Source organism: Cannabis sativa, chromosome 4 (assembly GCF_029168945.1).
Source record: "Cannabis sativa cultivar Pink pepper isolate KNU-18-1 chromosome 4, ASM2916894v1, whole genome shotgun sequence".
In the NCBI taxonomy this organism is placed as follows: Eukaryota; Viridiplantae; Streptophyta; class Magnoliopsida; order Rosales; family Cannabaceae; genus Cannabis; species Cannabis sativa.
This window is the reverse complement of record NC_083604.1, coordinates 40,649,026-40,672,285: the sequence shown is the minus strand read 5'-3', so window position 1 is coordinate 40,672,285 and position 23,260 is coordinate 40,649,026. Positions and strand designations below refer to the sequence as shown.

The window sequence follows — 23,260 nt, the reverse complement described above, 5'->3', positions numbered from 1 at the left end:
ATATTATAATACTTACCATTGTATCTTTCTAAGTCAATATCACTAGTTGATCTTAGATCAAAAGATCTAAATCCTGATATGCTTAGGCTCAATCTCAGGAGAGCTATTCATGTTTTTTTGATTTGTTAGTTAAGCCTACTTTTGGGTCAGGGTGATACGTACATTTTGGGAACATGATAGTATGATTGAGTGGGAGCGCTAAACATAAATATGGAATCTATAGCTTCTATAGGTGTTTAGAAGTTAAGTGATGATTTCCTTTGAGCTTAGCTAAATAGAAGTAAATAGAAGAGCTCTTGTTTCAGTGATTATATTTTAGTTCACTAAAACATCATTTACAGGCAGCTAAGTGTTTTAAGGAGAAAAATACATTGAGAGGTGAAACGGTAAATTTATCCCTACTCGGTGTAAATCATCAATATAGAGGATCTTTGATCAATTGAGATTATAACGATGGTTAAATGTGATAGCGTATCTATATGGTGGAACATATAGAGCGTTCTATATAACTGAGAGTACAATTCTAAGTTCTAAGAGTGGATGCAACAAGGAATTAATAAGTTAGTGAATTTACTTGGTGAATTCGGTTCAGCTTATTGGAAGCTCAGTAATATAGGTCCATGGTCCCCATTATAGTTGAGACCATACTGCTTGTAAGACTCAGATAATTGATTTTGATTAATCAATTATAATTCTAAAATTAGACTATGTCTAGTTTATGAATTTTCACTAAGCAAGGGCAAAATTGTGAAGAAAAGAAATTCTAGGTTTTATTTATTAATTAAGAGATTCTATATGTCTAATTAATAATTATATTAAATGACAACATTATTTAATAATTTATTTTATTTATTAAATAATTAGTTTTGACATTTAAATAGTTAGAATTAGAAAATTGGCGTTTTTGAGAAAATAGAAATAAAAATTGTCAAAATTGCAAAATACCAAGTGGGGCCCATTAACACCATGGCCGGCCACTTGGAGAGGCTTTTTCCAATTATTATTTTCATTATTTTAATGCCAAATAATTACTAACCTAAACCTAGTGGTTACCTATAAATAGATAGTGATAGCTCACACCAAAATAAGAAATTCAAGTGATTCAAGAGATTGCCTTCAGAAAAATTGAGCCTCTCACTATCCTTCTATAGCCGACCCCTATCTCTCTCTTTTCTTCTTCTAATTTCGAAAACCTTGAGTGATAGAGTCATGCCCACACACATTAAGTGGTATCTCAATCATAGTCTGGAAGATCGTGAAGAATCCAAACTAAAGAGAAGGACATTCAGACTCAAATCTTGGTGATACTCTGCGACAGAAAGGATACAAGGGTTAGAGATCTGAGTGGAAGGAGACATATTATTCCGCTGCAACCAATGTAAGGTTTCCTAAACTTTATATGTGTTTATTATCGTTTTAGAAGTTCATATTTAGGATTTTTAAACAACATACTTGTTAGTAAATCTAAGATCCTGGTAAAATAAATTCCGACAAGATCATACTTCGATTTGCTTACTATAAACCTTCTTGTTTAGAATAATGTCTTTGTTGAGACCTTAGATTTTCCAGTGTGTGCATTTGCAAATGAGAGTCGTACTCACTTGTTCTTTGATTATGTATTCTCATCAAAAGTACTGCAGCAAGTACGCAGATGACTGGGTAACACATTTTGGCTGTCAAAGTTTGCAAATTGGAGCTAAGGTTGCACATTGGGCAGGTATGCCGAGTTTGGGGTTTTCGAGTTTTGAGTGTGAGAAAATGTCTACCGAACCCACCCATTTTTAGTGTCGGGTTTGATGGGTTCCACCCGGTATACCCAAAATTAAAAAACGTACATTTTTTAAAAAATAATTATAAACCTAAATCTAATCTCCTTAGCCTCTCCATTCTCATCATCAAACCAAAAAAAAAAAAAGTTAGATTTAAGCTCTCCTCTCTCTTCTTTCCCTCATATATATATATACACTATAAGAAGAAGTAAAAGAGAAGAAGAAGAAGACATAAAAGAGAAGAAGATGCGAGATGAAAGAAGAAGAAAAATAAGCTCTCTTCTCTCTCTTCTTTCCCTCGTATATATACACTATAAGAAGAAGAAGTAAAAGAGAAGAAGAAGAAGAAGACGTAGAAGAGAAGAAGACACGAGAACAAAGAAGAAGAAAAAGAAGACGCAGAAGAGAAGAGAAAAATAAGAAGTTGCTTTAAGAGAGGAAGGGGGAAGAGGATGTGGCAGCTGGTAAGATGAGTGCTAGGTTTAGTTTAACATATATATATATATTAGGTTGATGTTACGTGTAATGCATAACTTGCATGTATGCTTAGTTATTTTTTTTTTCTTTTAATTAGGTAATGAATTTTAATTTTTAACTGTTATATTAAATAAAGATGCAATTTATTTAAATAAATAGTATTATTATGTTAGAAAATTAAATGTTTGATATATAGTTTAAATAAAGAAAACATATAATAGCAACAGAACTTTTTCATTCTACTTGTTTGTTGACTAAAATTAGATCAACTCCATAATCAATAACTCTGTTATCACTCTTTGTCGATTAGTTTCAAACATTGTTCTAAAGACGTAAGAGGTTTTGACTTTTATGTAATGTGAACTTAAATTCCTACACATTCAGTTAATAAAATAAACTTCACTTAGAAATATGGACTTCATTATTGATTCAGTGTCACTATTGAATCATTCTATAAAAACTAACCGCAATAAATTTAGAGTATTATTGAATAGTCCACGAATAAATTCTTGCATTGTGTGATTAGAAATATATATGGTATTTTATATATTTAAATTTAGATTAAATATCCTTAAAAAATAGATTAAAAGATTCTTATATAAAAATATCTACATAATTTTTATTTTTAAATATATATAATATTATAAAATCAATTTAGAATATTTTGTTGAATAATGGTATATTATGTTAAGGTTAACTAAGAAAACCAAAAAAAAGAAATAATGTTAAATAAAAAATTCTATTACATAACTGGATTCGAGTTTCATTTTAAATTTAATATTTAAAAAATTCCAATCCAATACCATGTTGAAATATCATTTGGGTGGCACTCAAACCCCTTTTTTTAAATTATTTTTTTTGGGTACCAAGTTTACAGGGTCTGGGCTGGGCAGGTGCACCGTGCACTGGCTGGACCGAGTTTTCGAGCTCAAATGTTCAGCCCTAATTAGAGAAGGTGGATAAATGAGAGGTGTTGTATGCAGCTCTAGCAAAGATAGTCTATAGGATATGAGCTAATATGAATTTGTGTAAATGTATTACTCTTGAGAATATTGTTAGGCTGATTAATATGAGTATTTAAATAAGTGTTGCACATGTAAATAGGGAAAAACTTCCCAAGAGAGATAGAACTGTTCTTAAAGATATAGAACAAATGATAATAGTGATCTCTGAATTGTTGAAGCTTTGTTTTGGTTGTTATTGGTTAGTATTTGATTATTGAATTTCCTTCTAAAAAAAAAAAACTTTAAAGTTGCTTAAGATCGAAGACATTAATTTAGAGGAGAAAAAGTTCCTATCACATAATAACACGTCTAACTATATGCTTTTGCTTTCCACTTTAAAGAAAATTTGTAATAAATATAATTTTTTTTTAAAAAAATTCCAATTTCCATTTTATAAAGTATGTAAAAAGAAAAGAAGCATTATCACTCTAGATGAAAATATAATTTTGGAAGTTGCTGTATTGGTAGTCAAAAGAATACTTTGAATCATTAAAAAGCCATATATTTGAAGCTTAGTTTGGTTAAAGGTCAACTACTTAAACGGCAGCAAGCTTCATTTTCAAACACATAAAATTCAATAACATAAATAATAAAAAAGGTCAGCAAATTTTCTAATTATTAAATTTAAAAGCCAAATATGCCATGCCACTAAACTAATGCCCACCTCTATTGGGTTGACTTTGACCTACACAGATGGCCTGCAAACTCTTTGCACTGTTTCAAATCTTCCAACCAAGCCAAGCCAAAAACAGGCAAAACACAAGTCTCATAGTAATAAAGGAACTGTTTTAGGTGATTTTGTTTTTCTTCTTTTCCAAAAGAAATGATACAAAGATCTTAAAATTAAAAAGCAAGTATCCATATAAGTGAAAATAATTTGTTACATATGAGAATTTAAGAGATGTGAATTCTTGAAGCAGAATTATACAAAAACTGTCTGCTAAAATATTGTAATATTATAACATTTAAACCCTTCATTAAACTGTTAACTAAAATGTTCAATGGAAAGAAACTTGAACAAACAAACAATCAAACTTAATGTAAATATAATCAGATCATCATAGAGGTGAAATAAAATTCATGATCTCTACCATCCAATATTCCCATGATGATGAAGCTGAGCAGCCACCACAGCCCTGTTTGGATTTCCATGATCACCACCAACACCAGTAGTAGTTGTAGTAGTAATAGTAGTCTCATGAATCCCATTCATATAGTTATTATTATCTCCATACCCAATATTAACCATTCCATTAATTTCTCCAATATTATAGCTCTTGGGACCACCAACTGAATAAAACCCACCAACACTGAAATTCTGAAAATCAACTTTGTTATTTGGAAAAGTATGAGAAGGAGTAGTAGTGGTGTGAGTAGGGGAGTTTTCTTCTTGCCTAGCTATGGCCATGGAGTTCTTCTCTTCCTCAACTTCTCTATATTTATTGAGATAAACTTTAAGGGGTCCAACATAATTCTCAAAGCCCAGAGTTGTCATGGCCCACAAGAGGTCGTCTCCATTAATTGTCTTCCTTTTTTCTCTTTGACACTTGTCTGAGGCTTCCCCTGTTATGAAGCTTATGAACTCAGAGACACATTCTTGGACAGTTTCTTTAGCTTCTTTTGAGATTTTTGCATTTGCAGGGAGTGACTTCTTCATGATTCTGCTAACATTGGCTATTGGCAGAAACTTGTCTTGTTCTTTGGATAAGCTATCAGGTGATGATGGGCTTCCAATTGGGCTGCTACTACTACTGGTTTGGTTCCTTTTGGAAGACATTTTTTTTGTGGGGGAGAAGGGATGAGAGGAATGGAAATGAAAGTGAAGGTAAACAAGAGATCTTTTTTTAATTAGTTTACTTTACTTATTTGTAAAGTAGGTGTTTTTTTTTTTAATTTCTTTGGAATCTTAGAAGAGGGGGTTTGGGTTTATATGCTTGGAGAAGTTTTGAGAAAAAGAAGAAATATGATATAAAATATTACTAGTAATAAAATATAAAAATAAAAGTGGTAAGGCGGTTTAATGTGTACCTGTAAAAAGAAATGGAAAATAAAGGAAAACAAAACATACACAAGGGCTTGTTAGTGATTGGAACAATTACAAAGAATGAAGCGGAATCTTATTTTTTGAGGTGGGAATAATTTTGAATTTATTATTTTAGTATTGGTTTGTTTGTATAAATATTTAATTACTGTTTTATGTAATGGGAGATAAGAGATGAAAATTGACAAATGTTACTTTTTGTGTCATGGAATTACTATGGCACCAAAGTAATGAAATGAAAGTATGAATGAAGTACCTCTGAAATTCCAATCTCTTTTCAAAATGTTTATTTTTCACTAAAAACAATTATCTCTCTATTTTGACTGCAGAGAGTGAGATCCTTAAAGGGCTCTAGGGATAATTAGAGGGGAATTTAATATTGTTAAAACATATATATCATCAATATTGTTGGCATTCCGGATCACCTAACTCCCTCTACTTATTTTCTTAGTCAATATTACTCTGCTTTCAAGCAAAGCTATATAGTATATATGGTCATTCTAGTATACATATTTATTTGAAGTTAAGTTTAAAATTGAGATTCTGATAATTGGAGGCTAAAACTATTACTGAGTTTTAACCAATTAAAACACATATCCTACTTCATATATATAAATCTACAGACTACAGCCACATGCATTTGCATGCTTTTATTCTTCTAGCTAGCTTCTAGAGACAGTAGAATAAGAATTCACTAATAATGAAACTTTGAACAACAAAATAGCAGACAAGGTCCCATTTAGCTAGAGTTCACTTTTTCACTCCATCAATATACAGATTTGACATCCATGTGGAAGCTAGCAGCTATATATATAATATATATTATATGATTCTCCTTATTTCAAATTTCAAGTCTTCTTCATATACTACATATAAATATTATAGAGAGAGATATTTTGTTGAGTGATTCGGTTTTTGGGGAGGATTTTGAAATTTCAGTTGTAGGCTGAATTCATATATACCAATGAACGTGGTATCTATTCAGGTCTATATATAAAAAGGGATATTTGTATATTTATATACATGTAAAAATGAAAGGAGATAGGCATGCACCCAGACTACCTATAATGCTCTCTTTCCTCTTTGTGTGGTTTATTTTGTCTCTCCAAGATTCTTTTGATCACATCCATGTTTGGAATGAATGAGAGAGTGTATATAAATATATATACATATACTTATATTTGTATGTGTTTGCCACTTTCTCATGACAAGTGGACGTTTACTTTACTTTATTTTGTCTGGTTTAGAAAGGTAAAAAGAAAAGATACAATAACCAATATCATTTAGGAGCCATGTTCTTGTTTATATTAATTTGTAACAAGTGAGGAGTTTATATATTTTATATATATGTAGAATGTCTTTCTTTGTCTAATCTAACGATCTAAGCATATATTATATAGGTGTGTTTTACATAAATATGTAAAAAATAGAGCTAGTTTAGATAAATATAGTAAAAAAATTTAATTAAAAAAATATGATATTTAAAATAAAAACTTAATATATATCAGAGTGAATTACTATAAAAAATATTAAAATTCCCTTTATACATATTTTTTAAAAAATAAAATAAATGAAACTACAGTGATCGTCGGAGTTGTCACCGGTACCGGAAAAGGCACCGGAGTTTGCTGCCGGCACTAGAAAAGTCGCCGGAGTAGCTGTCGGCACCAAGAAAATCGTCGGAGTTGCTGCGCCAAAAAAGTTACAGGAATTGGTCTTGCACCAAAAAAATTACCAAGAAATTAGTTTCTTCATCAAGAAACTGGTTTCTTGGTGATTTTTTCGGCGGCAATGTCAATTCTGACAACTTTTTTGAAGTTTGTTGTCGGTACCGGAAAAGTCATCAGAGTAGCTACCGGTGTCAGAAAAGTCATCGGAGTTGTTGTCGGTGCCAAAATAGTCGTCGGAACTGATATTATTGTCAGAAAAATCACCAAGAAACTAGTTTCTTCATCAAGAAACTAGTTTCTTCATCAAGAAACTAGAAACTGGTTTCTTCATCAAGAAGTTTCTTGGTAATTTTTTCGGCTACTATGCCAATTCTGACGACTTTTTCGAAGTTTGCTGCTGTTGGTGTCAGAATAGTCATCGAAGTAGCTGCCGGTATCAAAAAAGTCATCAGAATTGGCATTGTTGCCGAAAAAATACCAAGAAAGTACCCAGAAAAATCACCAAGAAAGTGGTACTTTCTTGGTGATCACTTTCTTGGTGATTTTTCCAGCGACAATGCCAATTTCGACGACTTTTTTGGCGTCGGCAGCAACTCTGACGACTTTCTCGATACTGACAGCTACTCCGATGATTTTTTTGATGCTGGCAGCAAACTCCTGTGATTTTTTCGGCATCAGTGACAAACAATACTGCCTAAGCAAATAAAAATATTAAAAATATGAGATTTGAAAACCTAATTTACATATATATGGCATATCAAATACCATAAAAATACCTAAAGTTAAAAAATTACCATATAAATTGGTCAAACTTAAAAGTTTCATATTTAAATAAACAACTTTTAAAATCTCATAGTGAATATAATTTCCTCTATATTATATATATATTTACGTGCATATAATGTATGTAAAAAAAGTTTTAACTTGTGTGTATTTCATATGTGATATTAGAAAAATTAGCAAGGAAAACAATTCTTTAAAATAAGGGTTAATTTCACAAATGCAGAAAAACAACAAAAAAATAACAAAAATACGGTTTCACGGAATTTTAAACATTTTTACGATTTTTTTGATTTTATTTACATAAAATACAGTCTTTTTATGTTAAAATTTTGTTCATTTGTTGTTAATTTTTTGTTATATGTATGTTATTTTTTGTTGTTATTTTGATGTTACTTTTATGTTGTTTTCTTGTTGATTTTATGTTGTTTTCGTGTTATTTTTTGGAAAACCGTAAAAATGTTAAAAAACATTCTTTGAACGTAAAAATGTAAATATTTTACAAAAAATAGTGCCTTATGTAATTATTCCTTAAAATAAATCTATATTTATATATAATGTTATTTAGGCCCATTCTCCGTAAACTTTTTTATATTTTTTTTTGAATTTTTCATAAATATGAGAAAATTAGGTAGAGTTTACTTTATATGGTATAAATAAATATACAAAAAAATATGGGATTAAAAAATATCACTGTCACTTGAAATTTTGTGTGAAGAGCCTCATTCGATCCATGTGTTTACCCGTTTTGTGTGTTTTTTTTTATTGTCAAAGTGTTTCAGATTGAATTTAATACCCTTGCCTTGAAATATTTTTAACAAAAAAAAGTAATGAAAGAAAGAAAAATAATAGAATCATTGCTATATACAGAGTACTAAGAAATACTGGTTTTTTGATATCACTTTTAGTTGGAAATTTGTATCAAAAGCCTAGTTCGATCCATGTGTTTAGCCGTTTTGTGTTTTTTTTTTCACTATCCAAGCATTTTTCTTTTGAAATTAATACCCTTGCCTTGCCTATTTTTACCCAAAAAAATTAATGAATGAAAGAAAAACAATGGAATGGTGATGGCTGTTGTGGCTTGAGTTTGGTAAAAATACAATGGTTTTAAATTTTTTCATTTGATTGTTACTTTAAATGTGATGTGTTTTATGTTTATTATTTGTTTTCGGTAGTGATTGTTGTGCTTTAGTTACAAGTTTTCGTTTGAATTTTTTTGTTTTTATAATTTGGTTTTGAAAAATTTGAAGGTTTAGGACTCGACATAAGATTACCCAATTTACCCAATTTACCCAATTCTGTGTATAAATCAATTAACTAAGTAGTTAGTTAAATTGGTTATGACAATTAGTAATTAAGTCTTGCTTTGTTAATTATGTTATTAAATCTTTAGTAACTTGTATTGTACTCTTTTCATTATAAATAAAGAGGTACAAACTAACCGAATTGGTTAAGCTTTTGGGGCATTTTGTCTCTTCTTCTATTTGCTTTATGTTCTTGGTTCTCTGGTTTGTACCACTTTTTTATTGGCATTGTTTAAAGGTCTACATATAAACCAATTAACTGATTAGTTAGTTTTATTGGTTATGGCAGTTAGTAGTTAAGTGTTGTTTTGTTAATTCTGTTATTAAACCTTTAGCAACTTGTAGTGCATTCTGTTCAATATAAATAAAAAGGTACAAGCTAACCAAATTGGTTAAGCTTCTTAGGCATTATGTCTCTTCTTGTTTGTGCTTTATGTTCTTGTTTGTCTTCTTCTTTGGCATTGTGATTGACATTGTTCTGTCGCATGTTTTACGGTCCTTTATATTTCCAACAATAGTTAGGGGCAACTGATTTTCCCCCAACAATTACTTACATTTAGTGTTACATTGTGATTCATTGATTTGCTTACTTAGGCTAGTTTGTAGTAGAGTGTTAATAGATCCTATTCCATTCACCCCTTTTGTTTGTGCAAAGTTTTGACTCTTTGGAGTAGTTGAACAATGCCTTGCAAGCAAAGTTTTTTGTGTGTTAATCATCATATGTTTTTATTTGTTGTCTATGTTGTGTTTCAAGTCTAAATTCGTGGAATGATTTTGTTTGGTTTAATTTTAAAGTTTTGGAATTCATTTAATTGAAATGACTTTCACATCATTTTAATGTACTTAAATGTGTAACAGGTGAGAAGATTAAAACTAAACCGATGAGTTTTGCACTCTCTATTAATCTGTGATTAGAGTTGTCTTGTTTAAGGATTATAATTTGTTTCAAAAAGTACTATTGTTGTAAATACTATTTGAATTAAGTTGTTTTGAGTGATTTTAGGTGATGATAATATACGATTTTAAATGTGTAGTAGAACTTCTATTGCTCTATTATTTTTCTATAGTTTATTTGCTGAAATATGTAATCATTAACTGTCAAATTTGTTTCGCTTTAATTTGGTTAGGTTTATCAACCATGGTAGGAAAACGAAAGAGGAAAGCGGTAGCAGAACCATCAAAGAAGGATGTTTCCCATGACCCCAAGGATAATGCTTTAGCTTGGAGACATTTCTTGTAAGTTATATAATATGGAGATTTGTTCACTCATGTTTGACATGTTTAACATTTATTGTATTATGTATTTGATTGTAATTTATCTCCATATGTAGCAATGCAAACTATAAAGCCCTAAGAGCAGCTGAGAATGAATTAAGTGAAAAGGAGGTTTGATTTCACTGCTACTCCTTTTTTTTTTTATCTATTGTCCTTAATTCATTGTACTTGTTTAACATGCTTTCCAAGTACTCTGGAATTGATGTAAGTTTGCCTCATATTTCATGTTACTGATAAATTAAAAGCAAAATTTAAAGGTTTCATCGATGATGAAAAGATTGAGTGGAGAAAGTATGACCCTAACCCAACTCCTGCCAAGAAGCAAGTTCAAACAAGAAGGAGGAAAGTAAAGGTAGTGGAGGGTAAGGGGAAGGAGGTGGAGGTGGAAGAGGAAGAGGTTGTCATTGAAATTGAAGAAGCGTCAGTGTACGGTCAATGCTCCTTCAACCGTTTAATTTTTATTTGCAAAAACCTAAACTTAGAGTAAAATGATGTGATCCTCAATGCTGGATTTGGATCATTCATTAGAGAGGATGGCCCATACATTAACACCCAACTAGTGAGTTGGTTAATCAAAGATGTTGACCCAATCACTAGCATACTGGATTTGTATAGTAAAAAGATCCACTTGTCTGCCGCCATGTTTGGAGATGTTATGGGTGTGGAGGATGGAGGTGATCCTGTAATCATCGAGGGTGATAGCGACACTCGGTATCTGGAAGAGATATTGAACGTTGTCGACTACACCATGTCGTTGACAGTATTGGAGAAATCTTTGTTAGAATGTTTTGAGGTAGACAACCTATTTTTGATTAAGTTTTGTTTGGTGGTGATAGGGACTCCTAGTGCCAAAAACGGGCTGCGATGTGGTGTCGAGGTACCTACATTCCCTATTGATTACTAGGGACATTCACCACAAGAATTGGAAAACTACTGGGTTCAGGTATCTGATGAACTTCGTTTTTAGATTCCAAAATAAGCATACGAAGAATATGTCTGGCTGCACCATATTCATGCAGGTACATTGATTTTGTTCTCTTTAATTTATGTGAATGTGTTTATTAACTTGATATTTTAATTTTTTGATTTATTAGTTGAATCTATTACTAATACATTGTTTGTTTGGCACAGTTACTTTACTTGACTCACGTCTAGTTGAACTTTGGATATGTTAAACGAACAGTGCTCCCTGTTGATTTTTGGGGTAGTAAACAATGTAAGTCTACTTACAAATGGGTGAAAGACAATGGGGTCCCAACAGTGAGAAGGTACATCAAATTTTGGTTATATTGTGTTGATTTGATTTGATTTTATATTAATTATTTCGACATTCAATAATTAATTTTTTTAAACTTGTTTTGTTTAACAGATAAAGTTGACTTCAACTCATGTAATACTACCCAACTACTACTCTGACTTGGAAGGAAGAAAGAGTACTGAACACTTTTTTCAGTGCAATCAATGAGTTGAAGGAGTACTTTTCCAAGGAGTTAAAATCTCAGTTCATATCATTTTCTTTGAAACTTATGGACAAAGGAGAAGGTGAAGGTCGTAGTGAGAAGGATTTGGAGGAGGATGTTGTAGAGGAAGTGGGAAGAAGGCAGAGTGCAGCCGCGCCGTAGATGAGTCCACGTTGAAGACGCCTGCCGATTCGAAGACCAATGTTGTTGGGCATTCCGAGGAGAATGTTGTGGAATCATTATCAACGCCTTTGTTATCTGCTACAAAATTGGAAGAAATCAAAGGTATGGAGTAAAATGTAGATTTCAAAGAATGTTATGCAGAGAAGAACATTGAGGATGACGACTTTGATATACTCAAAGACGCATGTTTTTGGAATAAAGGCAAATCCCTCGTGAGAGTGAACAAGACACAATTTGAAAATGTGGCTTTAATTGAGGATGACTTTAATGAGAAGGCTTATGAGGAATTTATCAACTCAGGCAGAACAATTATTGGACCGTTCAAGACCAAGGAAGCGATGCCCCGTAAGCTTTTTGGGTTTTACAAGTTCATTTTCAGCAGTACATTAGATCCAGGGTAAGTAAATGTTATTTTGGTATTTGTGATTATCATATACTTATACAAATAATTAATAACAGTTACATTCAGTATAATTGAATCAGATATGTGCTTGCAAAATATGGAAAGTATGAAGTGGACAAAAGGTGCATGGCATCGTTATGACCCTTACGAGAAGTTGAGGGAACCGTGAGTGTAATGGGTTACTAAATAGGTTTTATTTCGTGTACATGTCTCATTCATATTTTATTTTATTGCAGATCATTGACTGTTATTCTCAAATCATGAACAAGTACGAGCGTGAAACCCGACTACCTAACCAACCTTGTGCTTGGTACATGCCCACCCGTATCTCGGTAATGGCTTTGTTATACAACTTAATTTATTTTTTGTACTACTTATGTTTGGTTAGACTATTACTAGTTTCTGTTAGTTGACAAAATAAACAATGTATTCGCAGCAAAAAACTCTGGGTTCGTTTAATGTGAAGAGAATTGCAAAAGAACAAGAATGGTCAAAACTGTTTTATGAAGACAACTTGAATAAGTACCTGAAGGTACTTCATCATATACATAGTTGTCTTCTTACTTGTTAATTTGAAAACTGATTTATGTTAATGATGAATATTGGTATCGACGTGTTCAAATAATTTCATTAATTGTAGTGTCGAATTGCTATATGGTCTATAATTTGAATGTATTTATGACTTTACTATTTTTCTTATCAATTATAGATGTTTGTGCCGATTTTGACGGTAGAAGGTCCACCACTTTAGTTTGGTGCAGAAGTTAATATGAAGTCGAAAGTAGTCTCATTTTTGCACTCCCTACATAGCACAATGGATGAGAAGTATTGTGTTGACGCTACGAAAGAAATAGTAAAGTTACAAAGTGTCATTGTTTGATGTGAATTCATTGTTGATTGAATCTAACTAATTCTATATGTTTGCAGTTGTCGACATTGGACCTTTTGTTCGATGGGAATAAGTCAAAAAATTTGACTTTTGTGGATTTCGAAATTGAGAATAAAGATCGTGGCCTTCCTCAACAAGATAATGACCAAGATTGCGGTGTATATGTGATGAAGTACATGGAGGCTGTGGCTAATGAGGAAGATCCAGTTGCTCAAGTATACCCCTGTTTATTTAGTTCAGAATCTATTACCCAAGTTTCATTGATATTTGTGTTGTGTAATTGAAAGTTAATTTAGTTTTCTACTGTGTGTAATATGATACGTACTGAGATTTTGATCAGAGTTTATTATATTTTGAATGCTGTTTTTGTTTTTTTTTGTCTTTTTTCACAATTTGACCCGATTGAGGTGTGTTTGGAAATCGCTGCGAGGATAATATCTGATAACCTAAATGAACTGCGTTCAAAAGTGATTGAAGATTGGAGGACTGTACAAGGTAGCTCATTTGCATCATCCTTAGTGCCTTTGCGTAGTCTGTCCAAGTCTCCAGGTGATCCTCAGTTTAGTACGGTGAAGTCTCGCCAAAAAAACATGTTTCTTCCCTTAAGAGCCTCCCCTAGGTTTCGATCTGGCAAGGCTAAGATTTCATATGGTGAATAGTATAAGAATATTTTTTATTTAAAGAAATATATTTCTATTTAAAGAAATAAATTTCTATTTAAGGAAATAAATAAATAATTGATTTTCTGATAAATGAATATTTTATATTCATTGAATCTGGACAAAATCAATTATATAATATTCTATATATGGTCAGATTTCTATATTCATTACCTGATTTGATTTCCTGAATTAATTGTCAAAAATATTCTGACAATTAATGTGGCACAGATACTGATGGAGTATGTCACCTATAAATATAGGGTCTCGGTCCCCGAGCTCCTCACTCATTCTGTTCATAACAGCAAATTCCATCTAAAGAGAGTTGAGAGAGCGAGGAAGCCCGATTACCCACATCAATCGGTTTCTTTTGCAGATCAAACTTAAGTGGGACTAATGCTCAAATTATCAATGGCTGGAGGTATTTCGATCCTTAATTATAGTGCATATATGTTTTTATTAATTCCGCACTTTATACATATTCATATATGTTTCAGTTTATACATATAAATGTCTAACAGTTGGTATCAGAGCGGTTTTTTTATCTCTGCCTTGATTTTAGTTTGAGTTTCATTTATATATATACTCGTATATACAGTGTTTATATATATATTTAATTCAGTGTTGATATATATATATATTTATTTTAGTTCGTGTATATATTTATATATTCATATTCATTCAATCCCAATTATATATATACATATATATTTTCATACATATATACTTGTTTATTCATTCAGTTCATATATATATATATATATTCATATACATACATATATATATTTTTTCTTCATTTCATTACGTATATATGTTGTATATATATATTATTTATATACCTAAATGCTATATACAAATATATACATATATACATTTCATGTTTATATATATACATACGATATTTTTATTTTTCTGTATATATATATGTATATATATTTATATATATATTGTATATGTATTAATACATTCATATATTAATATAGATTGTTCTAAGCATGAAAATCCACTTTGAAAAAACAAAGAAATCTCAAAATTATTTTTTCAGAAAATTTTGGTAATTTTTAAAGTCTTTGTTTTATGTATTTTCGATGCATAAAATCTATATGAATGTCTTAATTTTTGCATTTAGATTCATTTAGAATTGATTTGGGCCTTTTTGGTCGTCGGAATTGTCTTTTCTGATCGGGTTTGGGTCGGGTCCGTCGGACCCACGTGCAGAAAAACGGGTCAAAATTGACCCGGTTGGCTGAAGAAGACGACTCAAAACGACATGTCGTTTGGAGAAAACGACGTGTCGTTTGGCTAAAACGACGTGTCGTTTGGGGGGTACGTTGCAGTTGTCGTTCGTTGTAAACGACATGTCATTTTTCACAATGTGAAAAACGACATGTCGTTTTTCTGTCTTGTGAAGCAGCCCTACAGGAGAGAAATGACGTGTCGTTTTTTCTATGCATTTTCAGCCCCCTTCATATTGGCAGAAACGACGTGTCGTTTGTTTTTTTGCAAAAACGACATGTCGTTTATATAGTGTGATTTTTCAAAAAAAAAAAGAAAAATTAAGAAAATTCCAAAATTTTATTATTTTGATTTATTTTTGGAATTTTATTTTATTTCCTTATTTTTGTTGATTTAGTCAATTGAATTACATTTGTTTAAACTTTCCATTCTTATTTAACATATATCTTCATATATTATATGTTATTTAGTAATAAATTATTATGGAAAGTTTTTAATTTGGTAAATTAATTACATGTTTTATTTTTCATGTAATTACAATAATTGTGATATTTTAAGAATGTGAATATTTAATTCTACAATTAAGTGTGCAATTATTGTATTTATTTACCAATTAAGTAATTTATTGATTAAATTAATTGATAATCTGCCATTAAGTATATTCTTTAATTTTGCATTTAATTCATTTTATATAATTAATTGTACTAATTTGTATATTTACCTTATTTATACAAATTAATTATTAGTATAAATATTTAAGATATTATATGGTTATAAATGCATAATTAATTACATGTCATGGAATTAAGCATTTAATTTATTATCATACAATAATTGTTTTAATTTGTATTTATTTGGCAAATTTATTTTTAATACAATTAAATTTGATTTGTATGATTTAAATGCTATACATAAATTCCTTTTATAGTGCTAGATATATTTAGCAATATTCAAACATTAAGATAGGTTGAATATTTTATTATAGCACATTAAGTTTCATAAAAATTCATAAAATTATTCATAAAATATTCATAAAACTTCCTAAGATGAATAAAATATGAATAAAATGTAAGTAATTTTATGGTTTGACATAAGAAAACATGAATTTGGGACAAATGCTCATATCTAAAACGGTTTTTAATGATCTTCGGACGACCACACTAGGAGCATTAATCTCAGTGATTGTCTACTATGTTAATAACGAAATTACTTTTAGGTAGAGCCCAATACCTAATGTCAAAGTGAAAATATAATTTTATATAATTAGGGAGTAGCCACAACATCCTTATTTGTATAAAATTATATATTAATTAAAATTCACCTTAATGGACATAACTTGTAATCAATTATATAGGTATAATAATTTTACCCCACAGGGATTTTATTATATTTGTATAATTAATTAGGATAATATGTTAAATTAAATTCTCTTAATTTACCCCACAGGGAGTTATGGGGATTTAATTTAATAGTGTTATCACAGATTTAATTAAAGATAGATAATAAACCTTCATTTTCCAATACTAATTGTTTAATTAAATCTATCATAAAGTTCATCTAATTTTATTAAATTTAAAATTTAGCCCACAGGCAATTTTGGATTTAGTAAAATTTTAATCTTCAGTTTATACTTTGGTGTCTAGTGAACCACATAATTTTAAATAATTATGGAGTAGCCACAGCATCCTTAATTATATAAAATTATATACATTAAGTGGATCAAGATCACATAATGGACATGAATTATGTGAACATAATAATCTTACCCTACAGGAATTTTATTATATTTACATAATTAATATGTTAAATTAAATTCTCTTAATTTATCCCACAGGAAATTATGTAGATTTAATTTAATAATTTTATCATAAAGTATAAAATTTTGAAACATTTATAAATAATTAAGTGTTTCATACCTTTCATTAAGATAGAAATATTAAAATTTAAGTTTTTCATAAATTGTGTAAATCTATCATAATCTACATCTAAATCTAATCTTATTAAACTAAAAATTTAGCCCACAGGCAATTTTTGTTTAATAAGATTTCATATGTAAGCATGTTTATTCATTGGTAAAAACATGATTCATTTAAACCTCAAAACTATATATGTAATTTTATTACATCACTATTCATAAATTTCTTCCATACCAGTAGAAATTTCCAAAAATTTATTCTGATAACTTAATCTAAAATGTACAGTTTTTACTGTATAATTAAGAAAAATAAATCACACTTTATTATCACCAATAAATTTTAATTTATTGTGTATGAATTCATTCTAATATAGTTAATGTGATTATTAAAACATAGTGGATTATTTTAGATTGTTATTCCACATTCATAATTTCTTGCAAGGTTTACAAATAAACCTAAGAAAGTCAGTAACTGTGAGCAAATCTTATCCACAGACAAGATAAGTTCTCACATTTAGAAGTTTTAAGGAACAAGCAATATAGTAGTGACTTTGTTTTAAAATTGGCAAAGACCTTTATGTTCCAAGATTCTATTGAAACTTGATTTAGACACATTTAGAGGTCTTTACTACAAATGATGTCACTCATAAAGATATGCAAGTTCAATCTGACAATAAGAAATGTGTTACTAATAAGAATTCTTCTACATTATAGCACCAAAAATTATGGAACATATCTCCATAAATAGAATAAATGTTAGTAAATGGTGGGGATATTCATTACACTTGATTTTACTAACTTTATTTAGAACTTGTGTGAATTTCATTAAAAATATGTATTCCAACAAGTCAAAATCGGTGCATACTAGAATTCTATCATATTAGAAATCATACAAGTCAATTAATTTTGAAGACATGGACTCAAATTTTGCATCTCTTTTTTAACGATTACTCACATAAATAATTTTTCTACAAAAGTATAGATTTATATGTTTCAAAGACATTTAAATCTTAAGTAGAGAAATGGTGCATTTTGCATATTAAGATAGTGAGATCAAATATAAAATGGAGAATACTACATTAAAATTCGTGAGTATGGATAAACTCCCAGTCTATTTGCAAAGTTTCTTTAAAGTATGGATTCATTGCCCAATACATATGCCTGGTACACCTAAATCATAATGTGTGACAGATTTAAGAAACTAAGCGTTTTTTGGACATGGGGTGGAGCCTACATAGCAAACTCCAATCTTTCCTAAATCTTTGTCTATTGATACTCTTCAATGGGGTGTACATATCAAATCGTGTTCTAACCAAAGTTGTTTCTCAAACATATTTTGAGTTGTGATAAGGTTGAAAACTGACTTGATGACATGTACACATTTTATAAATATCCATATATATAGTTAGAGTACAATTGTCAAAGAAGATCTGGGCCCAAAACCATAAATGAGCATATTTCATTTGAAAAGCTATAAGGTTTAAGGGTTACATATTTTATTATCCATCTCACAACACTAGAATTGTGGAATTAAGAATTGACTTGATCAGTGGGAGTGATCAATCTAGGAACCTAGTTTCCGAGAAAGATCATTCATATTTTCTCAAACTTCCACCTCAAGTGTTAGATTAATTATAATTCACAACAACCCTTAAGATTAATGGTTATTGAGAATTCATAACTAATAATCTACAAGTTATTGATACAATTCTAATAAGTTATGTTATTTAGTAATTGATTATAATTTCTAAAATAACATGCATATTGAACCATTTGCTCTTTTAAGAGTTTGTTGGTCCATCCTTAAGATGATTTATTAGAACAGTAAGATCGATGTATTCTAGTGATCACATTTTGTACAATAAGAGTTCAACTACAATATTAATTTGAGACACAAATTAAATTATAGAATGATAAAGAATTGCAGTTGTAGTACAATATGCCATGAATGAAGAAATGAATATCTTAAATAGCAATAAAGTTTATCTTTAGTAAAGTTGCCTAATGGGGTGGAGAACATTAATTAAGCATAGGTTTTTTCACCAATAATATTCATTAGGCAACATTGAGAAACATAAAGATATAAAAGAATATTCATTGCTAAGAAGTTCATTTTGAACTAAGAATCAATAACAAAGGAGATTTACATTCTCAATTGTTTTTATAAAAGATTCTATTATAGACCTTGGCATTTGTTGCTCGTTTCAATTCATTAATTAATTCCAAACAGTAAATTAGAGGAGAAGGTATACAGACTACCATAAATATTTTCCTCTAATAGTGGTGAACATATGCAAGCTTAAGGTGTCTACCTGTAGATTAAAACAAACATCTCACAAATTGGTATTAAATCATCTTTTCCTTTAGGTTTGAAAAGAAAATTATGGAAATAATTATATACCAGAAGGTTAGTGGGAGTAATATTTGTTTTATACGTAGACAATATGTTACTTGCAAATGATGATAAAAGTTTTCTATATAAGTTGAAATAATTCATATCTCAAATTATTATTTTGAGATAAGGAATATAAATAATATATATAATTTTAATTAATTAGAGAGTAGCCACAACATCTCTCATTAAATAAAATTATGTATTATTCATCTGATATAACTTTTAACTTTAAGTGTGAAAAATTCAACTCGAACCAGCATCTGAAAAATGATCTGGAGTGAGAATAAATTAAGAACATTCATTTGCTTCTATTTTAGAAGCCTAATGTATGCCTAAGAGTCTGAATAAGACTTTGCATTACATTTGTTTCAGGATCGTTAAGTAGTATCAGAATAACTAAAGTTAAGACCACTTTATTCTTCATACAAAGTGATGAGGTGTCTTTAAGATACTAAAAATCATATTCATACATATTTTGCTAAGATGAATTGACCATCTAGAAATATAGTTAACCAATAAGATTCTAACGTACTTCACTGGTTGTATTGATTCACGTAAATCAATATTTTATTACAACCTTAAGATTACCAGTAAGATTATATTGTGGAGAATCTTGATTGTTATTTCTACTATAGAAGTTACAACCTTAAGATTACCAGTATGATGTATTATAGAGTTTCATAGTAGGCCTAGAGTTCAGAATTACAGTTTCATTAGGCCATTAAGAAAATTTTACGATAAATTCAGCTACAATATTTATGGCTAATAACTCTAAGAGTACTGGTCGAAGCTAGCATATCGACATTAAGTATTTAGCCATAAAAAGGCGTGATAAGTGGTCATTAATCACGCAAACTGAATTGGGTGATCGCATAGATCCTTGACTAAAGGCATGCCGCAACACAAATTCAAGGATCATAAAGTAAATATGGGATTCAGTTAACCCATATGCAGTTTTTTATTTGTACAACCAAAAATTATTTAATGAAACTCTAATTTCGATATTTTCTCATATTTATGTGCACCTTAATTTCATCTGAGAAAATTATCGTAAGAGGACCTGAATAAACATAAGGGTTAGGGTTTATTCACTTAAGTACATTGCCACATAAAGTACATTGTTATATAATAAATATATCGTAATACATGGAAGATAATACTCGACTTATAATGAGGACATGTCGCTATGATTCGTATGTTTATTATATAATGAGGAACGTTTGGGTTTGAATGTTTTAGTCTAAATGCTGACCAAGTGGGAGAATATAAGAATATTTTTATTTAAGGAAATATATTTCTATTTAAAGAAATAAATTTCTATTTAAGGAAATAAATAAATAATTGATTTTCTGATAAATGAATATTTTATATTCATTGAATCTGGACAAAATCAATTATGTAATATTCTATATATGGTCAGATTTCTATATTCATTACCTGATTTGATTTCCTGAATTAATTGTCAAAATATTCTGACAATTAATGTGGCACAGATACTGATGGAGTATGTCACCTATAAATATAGGGTCTCGGTCCCCGAGCTCCTCACTCATTCTGTTCATAACAGCAAATTCCATCTAAAGAGAGTTGAGAGAGCGAGGAAGCCCGATTACCCACATCAATCGGTTTCTTTTGCAGATCAAACTTAAGTGGGACTAATGCTCAAATTATCAATGGCTGGAGGTATTTCGATCCTTAATTATAGTGCATATATGTTTTTATTGATTCCGCACTTTATACATAATCATATATGTTTCAGTTTATACATATAAATGTCTAACAAATAGTACTTCAAAAAACTTATGTTATTATTAGTTTGTGTAGTTTGGCTTTTGGAACATTTGGAGTGATTATGATTTAGACAAATTTGTGTTTATTTTAGTTTACGTAACGCGCCTTTTGGAACATTTGCGACCATACAACTATCAAATGATTATAATTTGGAGTTGGGTGATTGTTAGTTTATGTACTGGGTCTTTTTGAACAAATTAATTTTTTAGTTATGGTAATGATATTATTTTTGTACTTCACTCCAAATTTCCATATTTTGGATGATATTAACAAACCTTTTGATTTGTACCATAATATTAGAAAACTAAGGTTTCAATTTAACAACATAATTTTTTTAGTTAGAATCCATAACAAGTGTTACTTAAGAAATATTTTTAAGAAAATAAAGTTAAATCTCAGTTTTGACCAAATAGAAAATATAAAACATAATCATTTTGCTAATAAACATAAATATTAATTTTGACAACATAGAAAATACAAAACATATTATTTTGCAACTTCCCATATCTTTAACCAAATGTAAGTTTGACAATGATCCATACTTAACAAATATTTGCATATCAATAAAGTTAAATCTTAGTTTTCACAACATAGAAAATACAAAACATATCATTTTGCAACTTCCTATACACCCAAATATAAATTTGACAATGATCCATACTTAACAAATATTTGTACACAATGTAGAAAACATATCATTTTGTAACTTCCCATATCTTTAACCAAATGTAAAATTGACAATGAACCATACTTTGCAACATTTGTACTCAATAAAGTTAAAACTTAGTTTTCACAATATAGAAAATATAGAACATATCATTTTGCAACTTCTCATACCTTTATATAAATATAAATTTGACAATGAACCCCCTACTTAACAAATATTTGTACACAATATACAAAACATATCATTTTTCAACTTTTCATATCTTTAACCAAATGTAAATTTGACAATGATCCATACTTAACAAATATTTGTACACAATAGAGTTAAATCTTAGTTTTGACAACATATAAAATACAAAACATAATTATTTTGTCACTACCCATATCTTTAACGAAATATAAGTTGGACAATGATGAAAAGACAAATAAATATGATAAATATTAATTTTTTAATAATATTCTCATTATGTTTCTTATCTTCCTCCAAAATCCTGATTTGGTTACGCAATCCAGGTGTAGCATCTGTGGATTTTTTAACTTGAGATTTATCGATCCAACAAAAGTAATCACATCCTCGGCTTTCATCATTCTCTTGAATTGAAAATAACCTACTTAACTTATTGTGGAAGCCTAATTTACGTAAATATATAAAAAATACATTTGAATCTAAAAAGTCAAAACTCTTACATAGTGTGGACATCCAAAATTGACGACCAAGATTTGCTCTACTACTAGTAGTCCAAACATAAGCTAGATCACTACAGTAGCAATGGGGGTGTCCCTGAAGTGAATTTTTCCATCACAGACCATCCTACTCGAACTTGTATGAGTCTTCTCCACCACCAGCCACTATGTGCGATATCAATTATGTACTATAATTTGTGAGGTTTAAAAAATGGTTTTTGAGTTATTCTAAAAATGGTGGAGATAGTGTGTATTATTGATTTTGCAACAAGGAAAGTGGGGACTAGCTTATATATAGGCTAGTGGATATGAATTAGTAGGGGGAAATGAATTTTTTTTTTTGAAGACTTTTGACTTTGAAATTTAAGTTGATAAATCTTTTTGCCAAAAGAATGCGTATTTCATAGCCTTATGTTCTATGCCTATAAACTTATAGTACGTGCGATATAATGGGGCATGGCTGATGGCTTGCTTGGGAAGTGTATATTGTCATATCAAAAGTAGTCTTTTATTTTAAAATAATATTTTAGTGTGATATCATTTTAAAAGTACAGTAAATAAATAGGGTTCGCCTAAAGATACATTGGGTCCATCTAAAAATTTAATATTTTAATGTGAATTTCCATAATCACGTTTTATTGTTAGGTAGTAATAAAGGT

General features: G+C 29.7%; 1 protein-coding gene across 1 annotated transcript; it reads right to left on the bottom strand.

The window, feature by feature from the left end:
• Positions 1–4,135: 4,135 nt before the first annotated feature.
• Positions 4,136–5,299, bottom strand: LOC115712445 (nuclear transcription factor Y subunit B-2). The gene has a single exon (XM_030640720.2). It carries the CDS (start codon positions 5,025–5,027, stop codon positions 4,338–4,340), a length of 690 nt encoding a protein of 229 aa, XP_030496580.1. The 5' UTR covers positions 5,028–5,299; the 3' UTR covers positions 4,136–4,337.
• Positions 5,300–23,260: the final 17,961 nt, after the last annotated feature.

What these genes read in the sequence shown, in the direction of transcription:
- LOC115712445 (XM_030640720.2), bottom strand. Translation starts at nt 5,027, where the DNA reads ATGTCTTCCAAAAGGAACCAAACCAGTAGTAGTAGCAGCCCAATTGGA.